The sequence below is a fragment of the Marmota monax genome, unplaced genomic scaffold, assembly GCF_021218885.2.
Source record: "Marmota monax isolate L192 unplaced genomic scaffold, Marmota_monax_Labrador192_F-V1.1 WCK01_AAM20220418_F8-fsc00041, whole genome shotgun sequence".
NCBI classification, from domain to species: Eukaryota; Metazoa; Chordata; class Mammalia; order Rodentia; family Sciuridae; genus Marmota; species Marmota monax.
In genome coordinates, this window is record NW_026695238.1 from 3,176,586 (window position 1) to 3,203,021 (window position 26,436).

General features: G+C 37.6%; 1 protein-coding gene across 1 annotated transcript; it reads left to right on the forward strand.

The window, feature by feature from the left end:
- Positions 1-112: 112 nt before the first annotated feature.
- Positions 113-26,057, forward strand: Cnot9 (CCR4-NOT transcription complex subunit 9). Its single transcript, XM_046439924.2, has 8 exons — positions 113-521; positions 9,560-9,739; positions 10,689-10,804; positions 12,404-12,513; positions 17,531-17,640; positions 21,623-21,721; positions 22,128-22,219; positions 23,736-26,057. The coding sequence occupies exons 1-8, from the start codon at positions 498-500 to the stop codon at positions 23,902-23,904; spliced, it is 900 nt and encodes a 299-aa protein (XP_046295880.1). The 5' UTR covers positions 113-497; the 3' UTR covers positions 23,905-26,057.
- The last annotated feature ends 379 nt before the right edge of the window (positions 26,058-26,436 follow it).

The window sequence follows — 26,436 nt, forward strand, 5'->3', positions numbered from 1 at the left end:
CGCCCAACCCAGGCAGCCCCGCCCCTGCTGTGACTGTAGTACGCATGCGCACTTATCACTTTTTCCTTCCCAATTTCGACCTCCCATCATTTCCCTCCTACTCAACCCTGTTGGGCATGCGCAACGCTTGTCCTCCCAAGCCTGTTGGTCTTTTCCCGCCCTTCCCTGGCCTTTGCAGGAGGGACAGAGTATGCACTCCGCTAGGGATACCTGCTTGATTCCGAGAAGTGCGGGAACTAATAGGTCACATAAGTCCTTTTGGTCTTAAATTTTCAAGGGGCAAAGGACATACTCTGGGACTGTTAACTAGGCCGAAGGCCCGGAGGCGGGAAGAGGTTTTGTGGGTGGGGTCAAGGGTGAGAGGTCAGAAGGCAACGAAGGGGGCGGAGCGAGTGGAGGCGGATGGCGTCTCATCTTCCTTGGCGGCGGAGGCGCTGAAGCTGGGACGCGGGTCGGGCGCGTCCAACGAAAGAAGGAGAGCAGCGGCTGCTCCCAACATGCACAGCCTGGCGACAGCAGCGGTGAGTGGCTGGGCCCACACCTTCCTCAGCCCCGCCGTTCGGCCTCCCCTAGTTCCCTGCGTCGGGCCCGAGTGTAGCCGCTTCTGTCCCCGCCCGCGAGTCCCCGGCCCCCTCAACACCTCTCCGGGACGGTGTTGGAGCCTGCCCCCACTTTTCTCGCCGGACGCCTCTCGCGGCCTCCCGCGCGGTACTTCGTGTTCTTTTTTTTAGTCGGCGGGGCCTGGTCCTACGCCGGCAGCGCCCTCTGTGCAGCCCCGGCCGGCCATTCATTGATTCATTGCGCTGGCCGACAGTTTCAGGGCACCAGTCGTGTGCTGGGCGCTGGCAAGGATGAGGGAAATTCCATGATCAGACTGACTCGTCTGCTGCGCTTCAGACTCACCGCCTAGGCACATCGCAGCGGGAAGGAAATGGCCTCTGGTTCTAATCAGTCGTTTTGCATAGAGGCCCGTAGAAATGCATAATTATTGCATCTGACTTGTGGTTCTCTGCATTGAAAACCTTTCTCGCAAAACTCGTTCGACCAAAGTGATCTTTAAACAAGAAATACGGATAGTGTAATTCACCTGTCTGAAACAACTCTGGGCTTCCTATTTCACTTAGGTAAATCTGGACTTCTCCGCATGGCCTGAAAGGCCCCATGTAATGTGGTCCTTACACACATTTACCGCTTTGTTTAATGCACCTTCTGGTCTCTATGCCTGGAATTTCCTTTCTACCTCTCCAAGCTTACAAACACATAAAGCATATGAATCTAACTGGTTCCTTTTCTCGCGTGTCTCCACCTAAATGTGCTGCAGTGATAGAAAGTACTCGTGACTTTTCTGTCAGAGCAGTCTTTACAGCACTCATCCCAATGTGTAATTATTGGATTTGTTGACTTGTTTGAAGTCTGTCTCCGTTGTCTGTCTCCCTGTTGAGTGCAGATAAGGACTAAGGGCAGGGACAGGGATAGTGTGAATCCTGATAACTTCTTTTCCTCAATGCCAGGACAATTCCTGGTACAAAGTAAAGACTCAGTTTGCCGATTGAAAGACTGCGGGTGAGGAAACTGACCACTGGGAGTTCATAACCATAAAGGGGAAAAGGGATCGTTTGATTTGCGCACACTCCTCTGAAGGCCATTTCCACTTTGATTTCACCAAGGGCAAGTGATTTAAGGAGAGTCATATACTAAAGTTGCATTATGAGGAAAAACGACAAACACAAAATAGAACACAAAAACTGCCTTAATTTTAAAGATAAAATGAAAAATTCAGCTGATTATAACTAAGCTATAGAAAACATTGTTCTTGAAATTTGATCTCTGTTGTCTTGGCATTTCCAGAACCAGTGATATCTGGGCCTCCTCTCACTGTGTTTCTAGGTGTTTGTAACTATTCAAAGTGGAGAAGTATCTTTTGTAGCTCTCAATTAAGTAAGTCTAATTTCTTTACCTCTTTTGTTATTTGAAATTGTACCTATAATTTGAGAAGAAGGAAGTTGGGAAGTGTGGTTCCTGCTTGTAAGGAAGAGGCTGAATAAAGGAAATCCTTCCAAGGTTGGCTGTCAAAATCTGACTGTGTCCTCTGCACGATTTGTACCTTTGATATCAATACCTTTGATTCTGGCCTCTATGTGTGGAATGCCCTTCCTACCTCTCCCCACTTAGAGACACATTCAGCATGTGAATCTAACTGATTCCTTTTCCCTCTTCCCTATACCTCCCCAGACTCTATTTTCAGTTTGTTTTATTTTCAGTTGCACCCTAATGCATCTTTTTTTTTTTTTAAGAACTGGGGCACTCAACCACTGAGCCACATCCCTAGCCCTATCTTGTATTTTTATTTAGAGACGGTCTCACTGAGTTGCTTAACACCTCACTTTTGCCAAGGCTGGCTTTGAACTCTGGATCCTCTTCTCTCAGCCTCTGGAGGCTCTGGGATTACTGGAGTGCACCACCCCGCCCGGCTTAATGCATCTTTTGAACAGCCATTAAAACTGTAGTACATTACTTAAATATTCAGTACGTGTTTCTTAATTATTTTACAATTCTTCACGTTAGCTTAAATATTTGAATTTTTCTTGCATTTGCACTTGTTATGCTGTTTGCACCACTCATACAAGGATATTTAATTAGTGATGAAACTGAAACAAAAAGTTGAGCCACCTCCTTCTCAATCCCTCATTTCTTTCCTTTGTATTCTTCTGTTCTGAGTAAAAGACCAGTAATGATGTATCATTCACTAGAAATTAAGAAGAGTTAATACATGCAACCGCACCTACAGTAGGCTAAACTAAACAGCAGGAAAATCATCCCTGTAGGAAGGGAGACAGAAAGTACTATCAAAGAAGAATGTAATCACATGTGAATGTAGGATGTTCTTCATTAGTGGGAGAATAAGTGATTTAGAGATACTTGAAAAAATATCTTAAATTTTATCTTCAGTAGTATTTTACTGTACTAAAAATTTATAGTTTAGTTAGTTCTTGTCATTATGACATCAATTTCATTGCTGTCGCCAGAAACTGTAACATCCTTTTAAAATCCAAGTGGAAATGGCCTTCAGAGGAGTGTGCTCAAGTCAATTTTCTCTCTACTAAATGGGAACAGAAGTACTACACAGAATTAGTCTAAAAATTAATAAGAATAACAAATTGCTCTCCGCTTGGCTAGGTTCGCTTACTGGTTAAATGACTCTTGATTCTTTTCTTGATAAAGTAACGTACTACTGTGTTGCTTCAGATTAATAGAACTACTGATCTTCTTGTGCCATAGGTCTTCTGTAACAGAGGTCTTTAGTTATGCTAGTAAAATAGACAAATGTAAACCTTTATGTGATGCATTAGATATGCATTTTAAAAATTCTTTTCACTGATTTCTGTTGGCAGTTTTAGCATCTGTCAACTTTTGTGTTTCTCTCGTTGTCCAACTAACCAGCAGCATCATTAGTTGTTTTATATCTTTGTGTTGAAGCTGTGATTGACTTCCAGATGCCCTCCTCATTGACAAGTAGAACTATGCACTCTACAGTATCTAATTCATTGTTTTCTCCCAAGTCTCCTACTGAAGCTCTAAGCAAGTTGCTGAACTTTTCTTAACTTTATTCACTTCCATTTTTTAAAGTTATCTTGGGGGAAAAAAAAAACAAAAACATTTAGTTAATGAGGATAAGATTTTTAGGTTTCAGTTTGGTGTAGTTTGGTTTGTGATGCTGGGGATGGAACCCAGAGCCTCATGCATGCAAGTAAGCATTCTATCACTGAACTACATCCCTAACCCTAGAAAGTATATTATATAATAGTATCATTATTATGTTGACGTGCAAAACCACATGTTGAGTCACAGACTTAAGATAATAATTTTCATTTCAAACTAATCCTATATTTTATTTACTGTGACATTTTCTTTTTTTTTTTTTTTTTTTTTTTTTTTTTATTAGTGACAGGGTCTTGCTGAGTTGCTAAGTGCCTCACTAAGTTGCTGAACTGGCTTTGAACTCGTGATTCTCCTGCCTCAGCCTCCTGAGCCACTGGGATTATAGGCATATACCACCTCGTCTGACTTGGACCTTTATTTATTTATGTTTCTGAGAATTGAACTGTTTGCTAGGCAAGCATTCTACCAGTGAGCTACAACCTCAGCCTTAATGTCCGTTTTCATTGGTAGGAAAATAAAGAACTATGGCCCTTAAAACATAAAGTGATATTGATAATTTGGCTATTTTCTGTTTAAGAAAGTCATCAACATCAATTTTTTAATTTACTCAAAGGGGATGTTATCAATAAATATGAGTGTGTTTTCTTTAAAATAACTTCTAAATATCTTTCTACTTTTCATATTAAATGTTAGGATATTTCATAGATAGAAGACTAACTGTCCGTATCATCGTGTTTGTGATACTTGTAATTAACCATTGATGTCCCACTTTCGTAAATGTCTTGCCTGTGCTGAGTGTTGGGTGCAGAGCAGGCTGAACTGTGTTGTCTGCAGGGCAGGCTGAACAGATGTTGGCTGCAAGATAGCCCACGCACTCAAACCCCCCTCTATCTGGTCCTTTATCACCTGTTTGCCTCAAGTCTGAACATTCAACCCTGCTGAAGGCTGAACACTTAACCCCCCCTTGGGCCAACAAGGCAGCTTGCGGACCCAGAGGCCCTATTAGATTTAGGCTATAAAAACTCCCTCCTGCCAGGCCCCCTCTCTCTTGCTATCTCTCTTGCTTTCTCTGTCTCTCTCCTGTGTGCGCTTCCCCTCTCTCTCTCTCTCTCTCTCTTTCCTTCTTTCCTTTTTCTTTGTTGCACTGCTGCAATAAAGATCTTTTGGTTGCTCTGAGTGTTGTGGTCACTTTCCTTTCACTGAGCTTTGTGGAAAGAAAAATAAAAGTGTTACTCAAAATACATTTTCTACATACAAACCATTAAACAAAAATGGGGAAACATGCCTGCCATGGTGGCACATACCTATAATCCCAGCAAAATCAGGAACCTGAGACAAGATCATCGCATGTTCAAGGCCATTCTGGTCAACTTAGCAAAACCCTATCTCAGAATAAAATAAACACTTGAAAAAGGACTGTGGATGTAGCTGAGTGGTAGAGCTCTTGCCTAGCCTGTATGAAGCCCTATTTCAGTCCTGAGGACCACAGAAAAAGAACAGTTCCCTAATAAGTTTGATAATATTTTTTCTTTTTTAGTTTTGTTTTTAGGTTTTTTTTTTTTTTTAGTTTTTGATAGACTTTTATTTTATTTATTTATATTATATTTATGTGGTGCTGAGAATCGAACACAGTGCCTCACATATGCCAGGCAAGTGCACTAGCACTGAGCCCCAGCCCCAGCTCAATAATATATTTTTAAACACAACTGTTGAAAGGACTATTGACTTTAGCAGGTTATAATTAAAATACAGTAATGTACATCAGCCCTTTTAGTTGTAGTTGGAAACAATATCATTTATTTTTATGTGGTGCTGAGGATCGAACCCAGGGTCCCGCACATGTGAGGCAAGCGCTCTACCATTGAGCCACAACCCCAGCCCCGGTAAAACACATTCTAAATCATACTTCTCAAATAATTTTGTGTCTAAGTATGTAATTGAACTGTTTATCTAAATCCAAATTAGTGAACTATGTCAGAATACTAAACTTGAAGTTCTATAGATTCTTTTTATATTTTATTTAGAGACAGGGTCGTGCTGAGTTGCTGAGGCTGGCTTTGAACTCACAATCCTCTTGCCTCAGCCTCCCAAGCTACTGGGATTACAGGCGTGTGCCACCAAACCCGGCAAAGGCAACCCTGATCAGCAGAAAATATTCATGGGTACCTAGGACTGGTTGTAGGGCTTACTGAAAAGGACATTAAAGAACTTTCTGGGATAATGGAAGTGATCTACATCTTAATTGTGGTGGTTACTAGATGTATAAATTTGTCAAAATTCATTACACATACACTTAAACTGGCATGCTTTGTATGCAAATTATACCTCAATAAAACTGATGTCTCAGAACTGAATGAAATAATTTCTAAGGTAGAAATGACTAAAGCCAGTAATTATTTAATTTAGTTCCTGCACTTTAATAAAATTGAGACTTGAAAAGTTAATGACTTATCCTAGGTTGCAGAATTCTAGAAATGGCTAATCTGTGTTTTATTTATTTATTTTTTTTTTAACTTTTTTTTTAGAGAGAGAGAGAGAATTTTTTAAATATTTATTTAATTACTTTTAGTTTTCGGCAGATACAACATGTTCTTTTGTATGTGGTGCTGAGGATCGAACCCGGGCTGCACGCATGCCAGGCGAGCACGTTACCACTTGAGCCACATCCCCAGCCCCTAATCTGGGTTTTAAAGCCATGCGGGCTTGCAATTTAGTGTGCATTCATTCCATTTATGCACTTATATAGTTATTTGCAAATTGAGGTCTTTTCTGTTTTTTTTTAATTTGATAAACATTTTTGTATTTGATTCTGCAAGAAGTCCATGGATTACCTAAAATTATGTGTAGGTTTTTACGTTTCTGTATTGTGTGTTTTTCTGAGGAAAAGACCCATATTTTCTTTTTTTTTAATTTTAATATTTATTTTTCAGTTTTCGGCGGACACAACATCTTTTGTTTGTATGTAGTGCTGAGGATCGAACCCCGGCCACACGCATGCCAGGCCAGCATGCTACGCTGAGCCACATCCCCAGCCCCCATATTTTCATTTGATGCTTTTTTTTTTTTTTTTTTAGTTGTAGTTGAACACAATACCTTTATTTTATTTATTTTATATGGTGCTGAGGATCGTACCCAGGGCCTCGAACACGCTAGGCGAGTGCTATACTGCTGAGCCACAACCCCAGCCCCTTCATTTGATTCTTGTAGGGTCTGGCCTCAAAGAAATGTTAACCTCTCTTCTTGTGGTCAGTACCCTGCTATTATTGACAATGTTTTTAAGTTAGGTAATCTCTATTAGGGAATCTACCACTGGGCAGTGTGTGCTACTACATTGAGTTCCATATCAACCACAGCTTCAGAAATGTGTTAGCAGATTAAAATAGGCCTATATCATCTGAACTAGAAATCTTTAGAGAGTTTGAGACAGGGTCTCACTGTGTTACCCAAGGTGACTTGAAATCAGGCTTACCTGATCCTCTTGCCTTAGCCTCCTAAGTAGCTGAGACTACAAGTGCATGCTACTACACCTGGCTTGGTGATCTTTAGAATGGGATGAGGAGGAAATCTGCCCACTGTTTCGCTGGTTGTAAAATGAGGATAATAAATACCTTTGTTGTAAACCTTAAATAAAACTGCCTTTAAAAATATACACAGTTCCCTCTTCTTCCTCACCCATTCTACCCCTTGTTTCACTCCTCATCCCCTTTTAGGAAGAGTTTAATTTTTAGATCTTCTGTTTTTGTGAAAGGTATGCCTAAATAGTCCTTGGGATTCAGAAAATAAGATACATTTTGCATTTTATTATCATGATCTAATGAAAACCAGGGGCAGTGGTGCAAGCCTGTAATCCCAGCAACTTGGGAGGATGAGACAGGAGGAATGCAAATTTGAGTTCAGTCCAAGCAATTTAGCAAGCTCTAAGCAATGTAGCTATGCCCTGTCTCAAAATAAAAAGTAGATGGGTTAGGGTTGTGGTTCAGCAATCAGGCACTTGCCTAGCATGTACAAGGTGCTAGGTTCGATCCTCAACACCACATAAAAATAAATAAAGTTATTGTGTCCAACTACAATTTAAAAGTGCCAAAAAGTAAAATTTAGCCCGTGTTTCCATTAATCTTTTAAGGTGATGGAAAACTCTAAATAAATAAACACATACCCTTTCTTCTGGTAGGAATAACAAATACTATAGTTTTTGAGTTAGAACCTATCTGCAGCAACATGGAAAGGGTAAGTACTTGAACAATACTGCTTTTGCTGGAGGAATGTTCTTTCAATCTTCTTGTTGCCCTAGGAGCCTTTGATTCATTTAGGAGCATCACCAGTCAGAATTGCAAAGCAGCTTTTAGCAGTTTACTGTAATAGAAGTTGTAAGCTGCATGATAATTCAGTCCGTTTTGCCAACTTGTGGTGCATTCTATTAGGCAAGTGAAATAAGTACCAAGATAAAAGCTTCTAATCAAGCTTCCATTTATAGAAGGCCATCATTCAGGTTAGATAGAGGAAATTTGAGTCCACCTCAAAGTCCATCTTATACTTCATCCTAATCTTCAACAAAAGCAATTCTTTCTGTTGTCTTTCTATCTATGCAGTGGATAGGTCTTCATTCCATCACACCAAAATGTATTGGGAACTTGTTAATATTATGAGAAGCTGTGTAATACACTTCAAGAAAGCATCTGCATATACAGCTTTATACTTGTATGAATTGAGCAAGTCAGCTTTTCTGAGTGTTAGTTATTTCATCTGCGAGTGTAGCTCACCTTTTTATCTACCCATCCACCCTTTTATTTCCTCATGATTCAAGATGAGAATAATTAAGGATCTTAAGGTTACAAGGCTATTTGGCAAATGTGGAGAATTGTAGAAATGCTCAAATTTAGGAGGAATGTTGCAATTCTTCAGCAAAGCAGTGAAAGCATGTTTTAAAATTTTGCTTAGTTCTTATGTTAGTAATAATGGATGCTTTGAAAGGGATGGGCATGCAGTGTATATGTAAGAATCATTTGGGGCTGGAGCAGTAGCTCAGAGCACTTGCCTTATGTGTGAGGCACTGGGTTTGATCTTTAGCACCACATAAAAATGAAACAAAGGCATTAAAAAAAAAAAAAGAATCATTTGGAGGGATTGGGAATGTGGCTCAGTGGAAGAGTGCTTGCCTGTCATGCACAAGGCCCTGGGTTCAATCCCTAGCACCATTTAAAAAAAAAAAAAAAATCAGGAGAAAGAACTTTTCCATGTTGTGGGTTTTCTGGTCCATGGAAAAGGTTGTCAAAATTAATAAGAAGGAATCAGTAATGGATGGGAAGAGTATAATTTTTTTCCCTCTCAGTAATTAATGGTTTGAACAAATGTTTATGCAGAAGCTTTTATTATATATAGTGAAACTTAAAGCTCCTATGTAAATCTCTAGCCTTGGAAATAACTATTGTTAACATGTGTCCTAGAAATGTGGTATGTAAATATAAGAATACGTTTGTATATATTAGTGGAAGCATGTTACACAGGTTATTCTGTTCCCCCTTTCTTTTTTTTTTTTTTTTAACTATTAGTATATATAGAACTGTCTTTACTAAACTTCATAGTATTCATTATAGACATGCACCAATACTTATTTAACTAGTCCCTTATTGATAAATCGTTGTCAGTAAACATCCTGGTGTATATTCAGTAAGCCCAAGTAAACTTGGGATAAATTCCTAAACATGGAATTATTAATGCATGTGAGCATTGATAACTGACAATAGGTTGAACTAGTTTACATGAAGAGTATATATTAAGAAAAGCTCCCCTAATGTTTATGAAAAATACATTTCCTCTAAAGCACTGTTACGGGTAAGATTTTGTTCGATTCTAATTAACTCACATTTTCTTTTTCTTTTTTCTTCTTTTTCCCCTGAAGCCTGTGCCTACTGCACTAGCTCAAGTAGATAGGGAAAAGATCTATCAGTGGATCAACGAGCTGTCCAGTCCTGAGACAAGGGAAAATGCTTTGCTAGAGCTAAGTAAGAAGCGAGAATCTGTTCCTGACCTTGCACCCATGCTGTGGCATTCATTTGGTACTATTGCAGCACTTTTACAGGTGAGTATATATCTCTGAGTGACAGTTCAGTCAGATTCATTGCACTTGAATTTTTCTGTGCCTTTGCTTAAAGGACTTTGAATACTTTAAACAGATGGAGGTTTTTTTTTTCGTTTTGTTTTGTTGTTTTTGTTTTTTGTGCTGGGGGATCAGAGCCTTGTGCATGCGAGGCAAGCACTCTACCAACTGAGCTATATCCCCAGCCCAGAACTTTTTTTTTCATAATAGTAGATGGACACAATACTTTTACATTACTTATGAATTTTATATGGTGCTGAGTGTTGAACCCAGTGCCTCACACATGCTAGGCAAGCATTCTGTCACCAAGCTACAACCACAGCCTCTTATAAGAACATTTTGCATAGAGGTTTTACAATTAAAATAAATGGAATTGTATTCAGCAAATTATCACTTTTTGATTGAGTACCTATCATATTCACTGCTGTTTATACATATCCTCACTCAACTGGCTAAGTATGTCCTTCTGCTCCTCTTTTGAAGTTGCTACCTAACCAAAATAAACTTCTTTGTGAGTCACTTTGGTTGACTTACTAATAATTTCTGGCCGGTGTTACATCATTATAACTTAAAGCAGGATGACAAAAAGAGAAATTATAAAAATATAAGGGTCTCTCAGGTGACAGACTCAGTAGCTGCAGAAAGAAAAAATGTAGATGACTACAGTTGTTTCTGTAGAATCCTCCTAGAGACACATGTAGAAATGCCTTAGGTAATTAGATATGTTTGTGATCAAAGGATAAGAGCATTGTTTATTTCTACTCCTTCTTTGATACTTCAGTTTTTGTAGGATACATGTAGTTCAAAGGCTTTTTTGTTTTTGTTTTTGCTTTACTTTAATATGAATTAATATAATTAGTAGTACTTTAATATGAATTAATTTTATAATTAGTTACTCCTCGTTCATCTGGTGCTGATTTCCATTTTTTAGGAAATTGTAAATATTTATCCATCTATTAATCCACCCACGTTGACAGCACACCAATCTAACAGAGTTTGCAATGCTCTGGCATTACTGCAGTGTGTGGCATCACACCCAGAAACCAGGTAAATGCTTTGAGTGAGTTGGTAGGGGGAGGTTTATACTGAAAACAATTCTAAACTGTTGCTGAGTGAAAACAGAAGGGATGTGTAATGTGGTTTTTTTTGTATCTTCAGGACTCTTACTTTTTCCCATTCATGATTATGAACTTTAAAAGAGCAATATTCATACCACAGGAAAGGTGATACAGCTGCTTCTCCATCCCAAATCTATCATAGATGACTATGCTATACATAATATGTAATAGTAATTCGTAAATATTATTTAAGCATTTTTCCCCACTAAACCCTTATTTGACGTCAAAATCCTTCTCAACATAGGATTCTAGGAATTGGCTTGAAAGTTAACTTTTTTACCATTTTTGCATATCTGGAAAATTAGGAAAAGGGAAATAGCCTGTTCAGCAATCTGTTTTGTGGCTCTCATGGTCCCTGAAACACTTGTTAAAGCCTTTTTTCTCTTTGTCCAGTTTTCTTATGACATCTGAGTGTTTTGTGGCACTGTAACCTTTCAGAGATTTAGAAAATTAAGAAGAAAATTATTTTTAAGCACTTAACAAAAATCCAAGAGTAATTTGTTAAAAATCTTGGGTGTTGATTCTGCTACAGGTATAACAATAAATAATACAAAGTAATAGACTGGTTTTAAGAATGCTTAGTATATTTGAAATGCCCTAACAAAAAAGAAAACTGCATTTAAACATAGCATATAAACCTCATGATGACTACTTTGTCTTGTCATCTTGGTTCATAAGTTTTATCTATTCAGTCCTAAATTAGGTGAGGAGGTAACCTAGGAGAATCTCCTGGGCACTTAATAGCATTTAGTGATCTGGGGGTTTTTTGTTTTTTGGTTTTTTAGTTGTATGAACACAGTACCTTTATTTATTTTTATGTGGTGCTAAGGATCAAACCCAGTGCCTCACACATGCAAGGCAAACGCTCTACCACTGAACCACAACCCCAGCCCCTAGTGATATGTTTTTTTAAATTCACAGTTGGCTGTTTTAAGTTAAACAGTCTTTAAGGTACATGGTGCTGATTACAGAGAAATGTGTTCCCTTATCCACCCTGGCCTGTACTAGTATTGTTCAGTGGAGGCACCATTGACATTTTGAATTGGATAAGTCTTGATAGTGGGAAAAGAAAAGCAAGAGAGGACTGTCATATGCATTGTAGGATGTTTAGTTGCATCTTTGGCCTCTATCAATTGAATGCCAGTACCTTCAACATCCCTTAATTCTGGCAACCAAAATGAATCCAGACATTGTTAAACATTCGGTAGGAGCTAAAGCACCCTATTTGAGAACCATTCGTTGAAACTAATGACCCATAAATTTCCTTTCTGAGGATTGTTATAGGCCTTACAAAATTAACTGCTTGGATTTGAATGTTCAAAATACTTAGAAATCAAGCTGGGGTTGTGGTGGGTGGTAGAGCACTTGCCTAGCACGGGTGAGACCCTGGATTCGATCCTCAGCACCACATAGAAATACATAAATAAAATGGGGATATTTTGTCCAACTACAACTAAAAAATAAATATTAAAAAAAATACTTAGAAATCATCTTCAAGCTCTGAATGTGATTTTTTTTTTTCTTCCAGGTCAGCTTTTCTTGCAGCACACATCCCACTTTTTTTGTACCCCTTTTTGCACACTGTCAGCAAAACACGTCCCTTTGAGTATCTTCGGCTTACTAGCCTTGGAGTTATTGGTAAGTTGTTAGGGTTGTTTTGTAAGCCTGAAATCCTCATTCTGAAGTGGTCTAAGTTGAAATATTTTGTCTTGCTTCTTATGGCTTATTCTTTTTGTCTTTGAATTTATTCCATTCATTAATAACTGAGTTATGGGAACATGATAAATGATTGTCAAGCACCATACTACATGTTGTAAGACTTTGAGGACTAATATTTAGAATTCAGTTCAGTATGTATGTAGAAACATTTGCTGGCAAGGGAGAGTAAAGAATAATAATTTGATTCAACAGAATATTATTACAGGAATAAAAGTAATTCTGGACTTACCTTCTTTTAATGTTTTGGGGTTTTTTTCCACTTATAAGCTCTTCTCTCATAAGTTGAGGGGTTTACTTTCTACTACTTTACCTAATTATTTTTTTCATGCTTCAGTTAGTGTTTTTATGTATAATTACTGTGGGGGATATAGGTGAAATACTTATTGCTCAAGAATATAACATAACAACTATTTCAGACCTCAGACTCCTAGGTAGTAAGGAACTATCTTTGGAATATCTACTATATTATAGAATATAATACATTCAACAAGATTTATTTTCCAAATCACCCTTTCTTTCTTAGTGTCTTTTAAGTTTTGCTTTTGTACTAACCAAAAAAAAAAGAATACTAATTACACAGACTTGGGTAATGTATTGTTTTAATGCTCAACCTGTGTTTGTGTCCCTATAATTATAGACCATAAATCAGGAAATGATTTTAAAAGTTGGTATTTCCAAGATGTATGTCTCAAGTACATTTTATTCTTCTAAGGAGTAACCATTACCTTTTTTTTTTAATTGATGGACAGCAAGTTTTTATTTTATTTTATTTTTTTTTTTATGTGGTGCTAAGGATCGAACTCAGTGCCTCATATGTGCAAGGCAAGCACTCTGCCACTGAGCTACAGCCCCAGCCCAACCATTACCTTATATGCTTCAAATGAATGTTTCTGGTTTTTACATCTCCCAGTTGGTACTCTAATTAGAAATTTTTCCCAATAATATTCTTTTCTGCTTTTAAGCTACCAGAATTTTTCATGTAGGGCATCAGTATAATTCCAGCCAAAATAAAATACTTAGATCCTTAATTCTTTCTTAACTCATCTTACTTCTGCTGGTTTTATTGACCATTACAGTGGGGTGGTAAATTTATGAGATATTAGGATAAAGGTTAAGAATGAGGAGATAATAAAGTTCTAAGCCAGCTTTAGCAACATAGACCTTAAACAACTCAGTGAGGCCATCTCTAATAAAATATATATGTATTTTTTATATATATGTATATGTAAAAGAAACTACCAAAATAAGCAAACTAAATCAAACCAAAAAAAAAAGGTAATGGTAAAGACTGACAGTTAATGAAAAATGAGAACAGAAAAACAAGAGGTAAAAATCATTGAAACCAGACTGGGAATGTAGCATAGTGATAGAGCACTTGTCTAGCGTACGCGAGGCTCTTCCAAGAACCACAAAAAAGAAATGAGTGAAACCAAAAGTTGATTCATTGGGGGAAAAGTCAGTACAGATTACAAATATGAATGAATGAGGGTACATCACTTGACTATTCAGACTTTAAAAGGATATTAAAGGAATATTAACAGCTCTGCTTAAAAATTAACAACTTAGATGAAATAGTAAAATTCTTTAAGAGACACTATTTGTCAGATTGCACTCAAGAAATAAGATACTACGTCAATGTTTATAGCAGCTCAGTTCACAAGAGCTAAGGTATGGAACCAACCTAGGTGCCCTACAGCAGATGAATGAATAAAGAAAATGTGGTATGTGTACACAATGGAATATTATTCAGCTATAAAGAAGAATAAAATTATGGCATTTACTGGTAAACAGATGGAACGGGAGACTGTCATGGAGTTGAGAGATGTAGCATTTTTAAATTGCCAATTCTAAATTGAAATAAGCCAATCTCAAAAAACCAAAGACCAAATGTTCTCTCTGATATGTAGATGCTAACACACATAATAAGGGGGGGGGGGGGGTAAGAATAGAAGTTTAATGGATTAGACCAAGGGGAATGAAGGGAAGGGAGGATGAGAATAGGAAAGACAGTGGAATGAATTGTACATAACTTTCCTATGTTCGTGTATGAATACATAACCAGTGTAATTCCACATGGTGTACAACCACAAGAATGGGAAGTTATACTCCATGTATGTATAATATGTCAAAAAACACTGTACTGTCATGTATATCTAAAAGAAATAATAGATAACTTGAGTAGTCTTGTATCTATTAAATTGCTTTTCTAGTTAAAAACTTTTTAACTTAGAACACTGTAGGCTCTGATGGTTTTATTAGTGTCCTATACCAGAAATTGAAAGAAGAAATAAACCAGTTCTGCACATTTCCACAACATAGAAGGAAGGGGAAACCTTTCAACTTTTGTGAGGCCTGCATTACACTGACCATAAAAGCAGAGACTTTACAAGAAAAGCAAATCACAGGCTAGTATCCCTCATGAACACTGGTGTAGAAATCTTCAATAAAATACTAACAAACTCAGCAATAAATAAAAAAGATCATTATGAATATAAATTTGGTTCAACTTTTCGAATCAACCAATATGACCTGTCAACAGAAGAGAGAAGAAAAAAAATCATACAATCATTTCTGTAGATAGATTTTCTATTCTCAGATTTTCATATGTTGAAACCTTATCCCCTAATGTCATGGAATTTAGAAATGAGCCTTTTGGGACGCGATTAAATTAAGATGAGGACAGGACCCTCATGATGAGATTAGTATTATAAATATATAGACAATGAGCGATCTTGCTTTCTTTCTGTCCTTGCCACATGAGGGCACAGCAAGAGGGTATACATCTTCAAGTCAAGAAGAGAGGCCTTACCAGAACCCTTCCTTGTTGGCATTGTGATATCAGGCTTCCAGCTTCCAGAACTGTAAGAAAATAAATTTCAGGTTTTCTTCAGTTATGTAAGTCAGCAGTCTACGGCAGCCTGACCCAATGCACTGATCTTAAAATTCATAAAGATAGTGGGTTGGAGGGTTTAGTGTTAGAGTGTTTGCCTTGTAAGCCTTGAGACTCTAGGTTCAATCCACAGTACTACAAAAAATAAATAAAATTTACACGGAAAGACAGAAGAACTAAAAAATTCAAACACTTTTTAAAAGAAGAGCAAAGTTGGAAGATGTATACTACCTGATCCAGATCTACTGGAAAACTACAGTAGTCAAAACATTGTGGTATTGGAGAAAATTAACTTGTAAATCATTGCAGCAGAATGGAGAGTCCAGACATACATACATGGTCAGTTGGTGTTTGATAAAAGTGCAGAGACAATTTAGTGGAGAAAAAGATTGTCTTTTCAACAAATAATACTATAAAAAATTGAATATTAATATGTAGAACAGTGAATCACGATCCATACCTATATTCTAAATTAATTCAGGGCTGGGGTTGTAGCTCCGTGGTAGAGCACATGCCTTGAATGCGAAAGGCGCTGGGTTCGATCCTCAGCACCACATAAAAATAAATAAATAAAGATATTGTGTCCATGTACAGCTAAAATATTTTTTAATATTTATTTATTTATTTTAGTTGTAAGTAAACACAACACCTTTATTTCATTTTTATGTGGTGCTGAGGATCGAACCCAGGGCCTCACGCATGCTAGGTAAGCGCTCTACCTCTGAGCCACAACCCCAGCCCCAACTAAAATATTTTTTTTTCCAAAGAGAGAATTTTTTTTTTAATATTTATTTTTTAGTTTTTTTCGGTGGACACAACATCTTTATTTTTATATGGTGCTGAGAATCGAACCCAGTGCCCGTGCATGTCAGGCGAGTGTATTACCGCTTGAGCCACATCCCCAGCCCCCAACTAAAATATTTTTAAAAAATTAATTCAGTATGGATCATAGGTCTACATTTTAAATCTACATTAGGCCACATTAGAAAATTATTCATGCTGGTTGATGTGGAGCTTAGAGATGTAGCATTATAAATTACCAGTTCTGGCATTCCCCATTCTTTCTCAAGATAATTGATTTTAGTTATTACAGATTCAGGTATTTATATAAAAGCTAGTGATGCATTGAGCAGCTTAAGTCATTTAAGGGGCCCTGCTTCCCTGTGTATAGACTGAAAAAGATGTCACTGAGCTATGTCCATCGCCTGATCAGCTTTATCATTCATTTTTATCAGTGACTAGAAACTCACAGAATAATAGAATGGAATGAATTTTAGGAGTCATCTGTTCTCATCTCATTTTATTGATAAAGAAATAGATCTACAAAGGGAAAGTAACTATCAAGTTGGTAAACTAACTGGCGACACAGGATTATAATCTAGGTGTGTGTTTGTTTCTTGTTTGTAATTTAAAAAAAATTTTTTTTAGTTGTAGATGGACACAGTACCTTTATTTTGTTTATTTTATTTTTTTATGTGATGCTAAGGATCAAATCCAGTGCCTCACACGTTAGGCAAGCACTCTACCACTGAGCCACAACCCCAGCCCTGTAAATTTTTTTTTTTTGTAATTTCCTTAGTTTTGTCCTACAATATTTGTGCTCTTTGAGAAAACAGGCAATTAAATAACCTGTGAGTGGTGTTTCAAATTGACACCATTTCTTTGCTACCTGGAAATACGCTTTTATACTGATGTAGAATTCTCCCTAACCTAAAATAAGTAGAAGATAGATTGGTGGTATTGTTCTAAGATCGTCTAACAAGAATGATAAACATATTATTTAAAAGGTGGCTAAACCACTGCTAACTGTAGGATGAACCAAACTTGGTGTCTGGTCTTTCCGTGATGACTAATAAAATCAACCTGTGCTTTTCTTCCTTTTTTTTTTTTTTTTTAATAGAGGTGTGAATCTGATTCTTTGGCATAGAAACCTCAGTTTGTGTTCTGAGTTATTTAAATTCCACAACTAACTTGATGAGCAGTACAAAATTAATTTAACTAAAAATCCTGACTCAAAAATAATTTTGTTTGTCATATTTTCTTTAGGGGCCTTGGTGAAAACAGATGAGCAAGAAGTAATCAACTTTTTATTGACAACAGAAATTATCCCTTTGTGTTTGCGCATTATGGAATCTGGAAGTGAACTTTCTAAAACAGTATGTGCCTTTACTGGTCTACGTTGTTTTGGCTCTTGAACTGCTGCTTTTATGATCCAAGGATCACTTTCTGCCTCTTTTATCTCATTTTTCCCTCTGAGAATTTTGTTGTCCTAGCCTTATTGTCTTAAGACATTAATGTTGTATCCAAGTCTTGGGCCATCCTAATGTTTTCCTTTTGTAGGTGGCTTGGCTTGCCTTTTTTTGTGTGGATATCTATAAGCTTCTTTATTAGTTTTTAAATTCTTTAATAATCTGTATCAGATTCTTATTAGACGAGCATATCCCTGCTTTTGTTTTTGTTTTTATGGTTTTTTAATTTGTTCTAGTCTCTTGTTTCAGCAACATCAGTTATGTTACTTTGTCTATCTTTCATACTTTTTCCTCCCCCTCTAACATTTTATATTATTTCATATCATTTGATTTTTCTCACGGCTTCTTTTCCATTTTGACTCTGTTTTGCAGTATCCAACTTCTGCTCTAATCATAATAAATTTTTTTAAATGAATGAATATTACAATATCAGACCTAAAGTATAGATAATTATTACTTGTTACCTCTTTTGGGGGTATGTCTCCATAGTTTCCATGTGGAGATTTCTATCAAGGATTATTATTTTAAGTGATAGATAAGGAGAAGTTCTATGAACTTTAAGTCAAGTACTTTTTTATTTGGTACTGAGGAATGAACTCAGGGGCACATCCCCAGCCCTATTTTGTATTTTATTTAGAGACAGGGTCTCACTGAGTTGCTTAGTGCCTCGCTATTGCTGAGGCTGGCTTTGAAATCGCAATCCTCCTGCCTTAGCCTCCTGAGCCTCTGGGATCATAGGCATGTGCCACTGCCCTGGGCTCCAAATACTTTTCCAGTAAGTCCTCCATTCTGTGATGTGTATGTGTGTGTGTTAAGGAAATTTATACCTCTGTCCGCAGTTTTCTGCTTATACACACAAAAGACAAGTGACATGTGAACCTTTATTTCATGCTTTTCATAATTCTTCCCTGATTTTAGTTATTTTTATTAATTTCAGTGTATTTCAAGGACAGGATTAGAATGCATAAAACTGTATGCTCATCTTTTATTATTATTTGCCTGTGAAGAATTTGGTTTTGGTATTGTTTTTGTTTTTCTCTCTTTCTTTTTGCAGTACTAGGGATGAAACCCAGGGCTCATGAATGATAGGCAAGCTCTCTCCCTCTTAGCTATATCCCCAGCCTGTGAATAGGTTTTTCAAGTTGACTTCTTATAACTATGGCAGAAATACTCATTTCTACTTTGGTGACATCTCTTTGAATGTAGGCAAAACATCTCTGTTAAGAAAACATTTTCAGGGCTGGGGATGTGGCTCAAGCGGTAGCGCGCTCGCCTGGCATGCATACGGCCTGGGTTCGATCCTCAGCACCACATACAAAGATGTTGTGTCTGCCGAAAACTAAAAAATAAATAATAAAAAATTCTAAAAAAAAAAAAAAGAAAGAAGAAAACATTTTCCAAACTTTTTTTATTACAGAGTATTCTGTAAGTTATATTTTGTCTGAAGACCAACAAGACTGAGATATAATGAAACCTTAAAATACATTAAAGGAAGGTCTTAAGCAGATTAATTGCTGTAAGAAATTAAGGGGGAAATATGTTTTAAATGCCAAAAACATTACATATTTTGATTAGGTAATCTACATAATATAGACCAGTGATAAATGAATAGACAACACAAATGTTAATTAGTAAGTAATCTCTTTATTCTTAGGCATGGTGTTCCTGTTTCATAAATACTAATTATTGCATAATTTGTTACATTTACTAAGTGTCTGATATGTGCCTTTTTTGGTACTGGGGAGTGAATCCAGGAGCACTTAGCCAGCTCCATTTTGTATTTTATTTAGAGATGGGGTCTCACTGAGTTACTTAGGGCCTCACAAGTTGCTGAGGCTGGCTGTAAACTTGTTTTGGGGTTTTTTGGGGTTTTTTTTTTGGTTTTTTTTAGAGTGAGAGAATTTTTTTTTTTAATATTTATTTTTTAGTTATCAGCGGACACAACATCTTTGTTTGTATGTGGTGCTGAGGATCGAACCCGGGCCGCACACATGCCAGGCAAGCGCGCTACCGCTTGAGCCACATTCCCAGCCCCAAGGCTGGCTGTAAACTTGTGATCCTTCTGCCTCAGCCTCCCGAGCCACTGGGATTACAGGCTTGTACCATCACGCCCAATGCCAATTATTTTAACCACTATATGTGCATTATTCCATCAGATTCTCATGATTGTCACCTCCATAGCACAGATGAGAAACAAAGGCTTAGGGTACTTAATTTACCTAAAATTTCGTAGAAATGATGAAACATGAGATTTGAACCTAGACACTATGAAGCTGCTTTGATCCACTGTGCTAACAAGAACAATTACATAAGTATTAATATTTTTATATGTTAATTAGAAAAATATTAGAATAATATATTCTAAATGCTATCCTCACAGCACAAATTCAGAAATCTCTCTTTCTTACCATTTGTTTCTGCCCTCCCCTTTGGAATAAGGTATTTGGGAAAGTTACTTATGTGTTGAGTCGCATTTTCTTGAGTTATTTGGAAATCACCATTTAAGATAAATACTACCATTCAGATTGCAATTGAGTGTTTTAGCTTAAGTTTGTAACAAGGTATGTGTGATTCTCTTCAAATTTATCCTCTCCTATATTATATTTTATATCATATCAAATTATATCTTAGTATTCCTACTGTGTTTCTTATATTTCAACAGCGAGGTAAGGAAACAAGCCAGGCAAGGTGGTACAAACTCTAATCCCAGCTACTTGGGAGGCTAAAGGCAAAGGAATCTCAAGTTTGAGGCCAGTCTGGGCGATTTCACAAGACTCTGTCTCAAAATTTAAAAAAGGACTGGGCATGCAACCCAGTGGTTGAATACCCTGGGTTCAATCCCCAGAACTGCCCCCCACAAAAAAAAAAAGAAAAAAAAAGGAAGAAGAAGAAAGGAAACAATGTATCTTAGGAGATATTAAAGCAAATTCATGTTATATGTCATCAGCTTTTCATTTGATGATATCAAAAACATGGTAAAAACTTGATTGGGAAAGTGATTCTGAGGTTTGGGAGTTTTCTGGTTTGTTTTTAGTTTCAGAATTTTAAAGGATAAGCATTAGAATATTTCGAGAAAACTACTAAAAGTATTATATGGTAACCAAGTATCCTCAGTTACCCCTGTTCTTCAAGCTCTGAATATCTGTGGCCAATCTATATTCAAAATCCCAAAAGAATTCTCTGCCACCTGTAGAATATGGGCTTTTATCCTGAGTTTTGTGTTTATTGCACTCTTCAGATTTTCAAAGGAATATATGACCTCTCTCCCACAAACCCACAGAAAATATAAGAACCTAGCCTTCTCCCAAATTTATCAGGCATATAACGCTGATCTTCCATCCACTTAATCCACATACTGAGGCTTTTCCTTTTTTTTTTTTTTTTTTTTTTTCATTTTTATCAGTCTTGGGTTCGTTCTTGTTCTTGTTTGGTGGTGTGGGGATTGAGCTTTATCACTTGTTAGCTTTGTCACTTGGAACCTTATCCTGGCACTTTGATTAGTAGTTTATGCATGGCACATAATAGATGTTCTATAACCTGGATTTTTAAAAATCTGTAGGACTTGCCCTTTTATGTAAAGTGAAAATAACAGTTTCTACCTCATAGGTTTATTGGAAGAATTTATTGGGAAGATAACAATGTCTACCTCATAAGTTTACTGGGAAGCTAAAATAAGGGCATATAAATCCTTTAGAAAAAAGTCCTGATGTATAGTGATATTCAGTATGGTAATATTTTTAGCTTTTTGTACTAAGCATATGTGGTAGAATAAGTTGTATGTGGTATACAGGGGTCTCTGTTTGTGCAATTTACTGATTGATGGGAAATTGAGTGGACAATTGGTTAGTAAGTCTGAGCAACTTTTTAAACTCTTTTTGTTTTACTCCAGGTTGCCACATTCATCCTCCAGAAGATCCTCTTAGATGACACTGGTTTGGCTTATATATGTCAGACATATGAACGTTTCTCCCATGTTGCCATGATCTTGGTGAGTTTTTTCACCTACTTCATTTTTATCCTTGGCCCCCCCCCACACTAGAGATTAAATCCAGGTGTGCCCTGCCACTTAGCTTCATCCCCAGCCCATTTTATTTTGAGATAGGTTCTCACTAAATTGAGACTGACCTCAAACTTAAAATTCTAGTACCTCAGCCTCTTAAGTAACTGGTATTACAGGTGTGGGCTATAATGCCCATCCCCCTTTGCAAATACTTCTGATCCCACAGCTTAGTCTCTTTGCAGTTTGCATTCAGCAGGTTTAGTCTTCTAGTTAGAAATAGCAATTCTGGAACCTCTATAATGATTTTTAGACAATCTCATCTCCAATGTCAATTACAATTATTTTCTGTTTTGTGTTTTTTTTCCTACCTTTCCCCCTATTTTGGGCAAAACAGGGTAAAATGGTCTTGCAGCTATCCAAAGAGCCTTCTGCCCGTCTTTTGAAGCATGTAGTAAGATGTTACCTTCGACTCTCAGATAATCCCAGGTAAACATTTACAGGATTTATAATATTTAAGGGAAATATTCTGCTGATTGGACTCCACATCTCATGGCATAGATCCCTGAATCTTTAACACAGGAAAGGATATAATTTTATTTAGTTGGTCTTAGATAGAGTTCCTTTTAAAATCTAAAATTCCTTTTAAAATCTAAAATGCTAAATTTGAAAAATCCATCATAGGTATATCTTCCCAATGTAATTCTTTATCCTACTCTGAAATTCCAGAGTCTAGATAATTGCAAGGGAAACCCTATATAATGCATAACTCCTGTGGTTTGAGCTTTCTGTTGCTATTCCAAGTGGTCAGAAAGAGAAGTATACTTCCAAAGATCATCTTAGAAAGGACCATAACCCAGAAGACTCTAAAATTATATTTCTAATTCTCTGGTTCCTGTAAAGTCCTTTGAGCTAATTATTTCATCTCCTTATGTTGATAATCTTTCTGTCAAAAATCATACGTTGTAGATATAATTGATTTTAGAAATGTTTGACCTTTTGTTTCATAAATCCATTATTTATTTTGAAAGCTACTTGTTCAGATTCTGCCAAACCACATAATGGAGTGATTTCTGTATTCCTAGAAATAGGGATAACTGATTTAATGTGAACTTAGTCTCCTGCCACTAGAGTTATTTTTTGTTCGTTTGTTTGGGGGTTTTTGTTTGTTTTGTAGATGGACACAATACCTTTATTTTATTTTATTTATTTTATGTGGTGCCGAGTATTGAACCCAATGCCTCATACATGGTAGGCAAGTGCTCTCTACTGAGCCACAACCCCAGGCCCAGCCCTACCTATCTCTTTGACCATTTTGTCCTTTTCTTCAGTGGTTCTGTTTTCACTGTGATTTGAAAATGTGTTGATTTAATAGTCTACTTGAATAAAATAGCTATAACTTTGTTTAAATTAGCTATAAAGTAGTTAACGCTTACCTTTTATAGGTTTTCAAATTTGACTTTCTACTATTCATTATTTCAAAGAAAATGAAATGTTTAAAAGTTTATCTGATAATTTTTGGTTTTGTCATGTATCCAATATTTTAAAATATAAAATTGAAGCAATTTCTGTAAAGATACAAATTGGTAAAGCTAGTACAAAGTCAAAATTTATTATTTGTCATATACAAGTGAGGTCATCTGCTATTTAATATACTGATTTTTGAAATTATTTCATTTACTGTAACTCACCTATTTCCAACCTGAGTATTTTGACAGTATTGACTGTAAAAATATCCGAAAGCAGTTTGAAGTAAGTTATTACATCTTTTTTTTCTTGCTTTTGCATGAAATTCTACAGTGGGGCATCATTCTGAAAATATTTACAGACTACAGATTCTGGAAGTCTCTGAGCCTATGAACTTATTTAAGTGGTTTCTTAGTATAACTTGATAGAGCAGTAGATTCCCAGAATACTGTATATCTAAGAAAGCAACTCTTGCCTAGCCCCAAAATGTGGGTTTATTTGTTGGTCTTCCTGGTTGGTTTGTTTGTTTCTGATGTAGGGCACGTGAAGCACTCAGGCAGTGCCTCCCTGACCAGCTGAAGGACACAACTTTTGCCCAGGTGCTGAAAGATGACACCACCACGAAACGCTGGCTTGCACAACTGGTGAAGAACCTGCAAGAGGGACAGGTCACCGATCCCCGGGGTATCCCCCTGCCCCCTCAGTGATCCTCCCTTGTCCCCTCCCACCACTCCCCTAAGTTGGGGAAGGGAAGGGGAACCTACGAGGAAAACAGCTCAGGTTTTATCACCGACTGGGAATAGAGAACCTCAATGCTGAACTGCACTGGAGAAAAGGGGCAGTGTACTCCCCCTGAGGTGTACGGGCTGCCATCTCAGGCTGCCTTGAGGACCTGGGCTCTCTGCTACTCCCGGGAAATGGGCTCCTAACACAGCAGTCTGCCACCACAGCCCCAGGAGAATGTCAACACCAGCAAATGCTGTATTTGCAGCATGCCCAAGATGACCCTGCTCTTCCACCTCTACCTAGCTACTGGCAGGGAGGGGAGACAGTGGTGAAAGCAGCACTCTAGGCATGATGAACGCCTGGGACCAAGCCATGTGGCGTTTTTTACTTGCCTTCCTGGAAGACTCAAGATGTGTCTCTTAATTCTCTCTCTCTCAGTATTTTGTTTACTTTGGATTTTTTGTTTTTAATCTCAGAGAGAGGTGTGTTTAATGGACACAAGCTGTAATTTTCAGCAAAACTTTGTCAATTGGCACTGTTTACAAGTCTGTTAGCTGCATAAGCTTAATAAAAAGTTGGTCTGGGCATTACATCCCCTCTGATGCAGGCCGATAGCTGCATCAAGCTGTTGGGAGAAATGGGAGGCAGGGGTAAGATGTAAAGCCAAAGGACAGCAGGAACCCAACGCCTGAATACCTTCCTTCTCTCATTCTTTTACTCTCATTCCTGAATGCCACAAGGACCTTAACCTTGTTTTTGGCTTTAGCTGCTAGCTTTTCCAAATCTTAACGCTTTTCCTTTTTCCACTTCCCTCCTATTAAACTTAAAACAGACGTCTTAATTCATCTGGCTATCCTGAAAGGGTATAGTATTGGGGCAGAAAAGGGGTTGTGGTCTTCAAAGATATACTCAGATGACTTTTAAAAGGGAGGTGCCTGGGATTAAGGTGATTAGCCACCTGATCCCATTCTCTAAGTGTGAATTTCAACAGCTTCATCTGTCTTCATGATTGTACTTGAAGCAGTATTGATTGAATGAGTTTATTTTATTCAGATTTAAGATGGAGGGCTAGACTCTGCTCGAAAGTTTGTTTCTTGGGGGTTTTTTGTTTTGTTTTGTTTTGGTTTTTTTTCCCTTTTAACACAATTTCTTGTGGTCTGGGAATTACAGGGTTGTCACAAAATATTTTTTCACTTGTTCATATTGTGTGGGAGAATTGTTCTTCCTCCTTTGGAGCTTTAGATGACTATTCACAATTTTCAGGCTTGAATCTATATCTTAGTGTAAACTGCCTTGCTTTTCCCTTGTTAGTCCCTGTTCTTTCTCTCTCATCCCCATCTCCAGTCAAAGATGGGATTGCTGATTGAACTCTAGAGAGGGACCAAGTTTTTCTGTCCACATCTCACAAAATTGAAGATGTCTTTGAATAAGTTTGGGGAGGGTCTTATAGGGGAAAGTTTAGAGAAACCTTTGCAGAGGCAGTTTTGCCAACCCAAGGGCTTTCAAGCCGACTTTCACAAAGGGAGCCGGTCTTATTAGTTGGCTTCTGTCTCTTTTAGAGCCAGGAAAGTAGTAATTAAGTAGCCTAGATGTAGGAAGGGTAGAATAAGCACTTATTCCCCTCCCTACCAAAAGGAAGAGAACCTGGACACCTCAGTAGTCTCAAGCCTGAAGAGGAGAGGTCTTGGAGAAAGCACAGGACAGCATGGAATCGATAGATGTCTTGACTCCCTTCAGCCACAGCCTGCAATCTGAAGAATCCAACTAGGGTAACCCTGATTTTGACAACCGCCTTCCTGCTGAGCCAAAGTTTTCTCATTCCCCCTCCACTGGGGAAGCAGCTGAGGTCCAAGGGCCTTGCTCCCTGGGAAATTCTCTGTCCATCTTTCGGTGCATTGGCCATGTTACTGTGCCAATAGTGTCTTAATTCTTATCCCATCTATTCTCAGCTGGCCTTGGAACCCACATAGGAGTTAATGGGGGAGGGGTGGGATGGGTATTCTTTCTGTGGTTGGTCCTAATGTTACATGTATTATATAAAGAGACCCTCTCCCCTTATTTTGTGTTTTCCATCCCTCTCACTCCCCCCCCCAACAGGATTGAAATAAAACGTGCTTCTGTTTTTATAAAAATATTTTTTTCCTTTTAACTGGAGATTTAATTCTGTCAACATAGAGATAGATAGCTAAGACATGTTGGTCAGGTGATTCATGTTGTGCCACACGCTCAGTCTGCCCACATATACTACACATACACTGCTAAGAGAGCAGTGGTAGTGATAGTTCTTTTTTGGACAGGTTATTAAGGAGTCTAGAATACTACAGCTGATGTACAAAATCTGAGAAGCTGAGATGGTACCCTTTGCCTGAAAAAGTGTTTCTTGCAGAGACAGAACCTCACCTCCAGCTTTCAGGCCAGTGACAGATGTCTGTAAGGGAAGAGGTAATGCTTGAAACACTTATTATGGACATCAATTTTTATCTCCTCTGGAGTTCAGAGCTTAGAGCCTGTTT

What these genes read in the sequence shown, in the direction of transcription:
- Cnot9 (XM_046439924.2), top strand. Translation starts at nt 498, where the DNA reads ATGCACAGCCTGGCGACAGCAGCG. An exon ending in CTATTGCAGCACTTTTACAG is followed by an intron (nt 9,740 to 10,688) that starts GTGAGTATATAT and finishes TCCATTTTTTAG; the next exon opens with GAAATTGTAAATATTTATCC. An exon ending in CCCATGTTGCCATGATCTTG is followed by an intron (nt 21,722 to 22,127) that starts GTGAGTTTTTTC and finishes TGGGCAAAACAG; the next exon opens with GGTAAAATGGTCTTGCAGCT.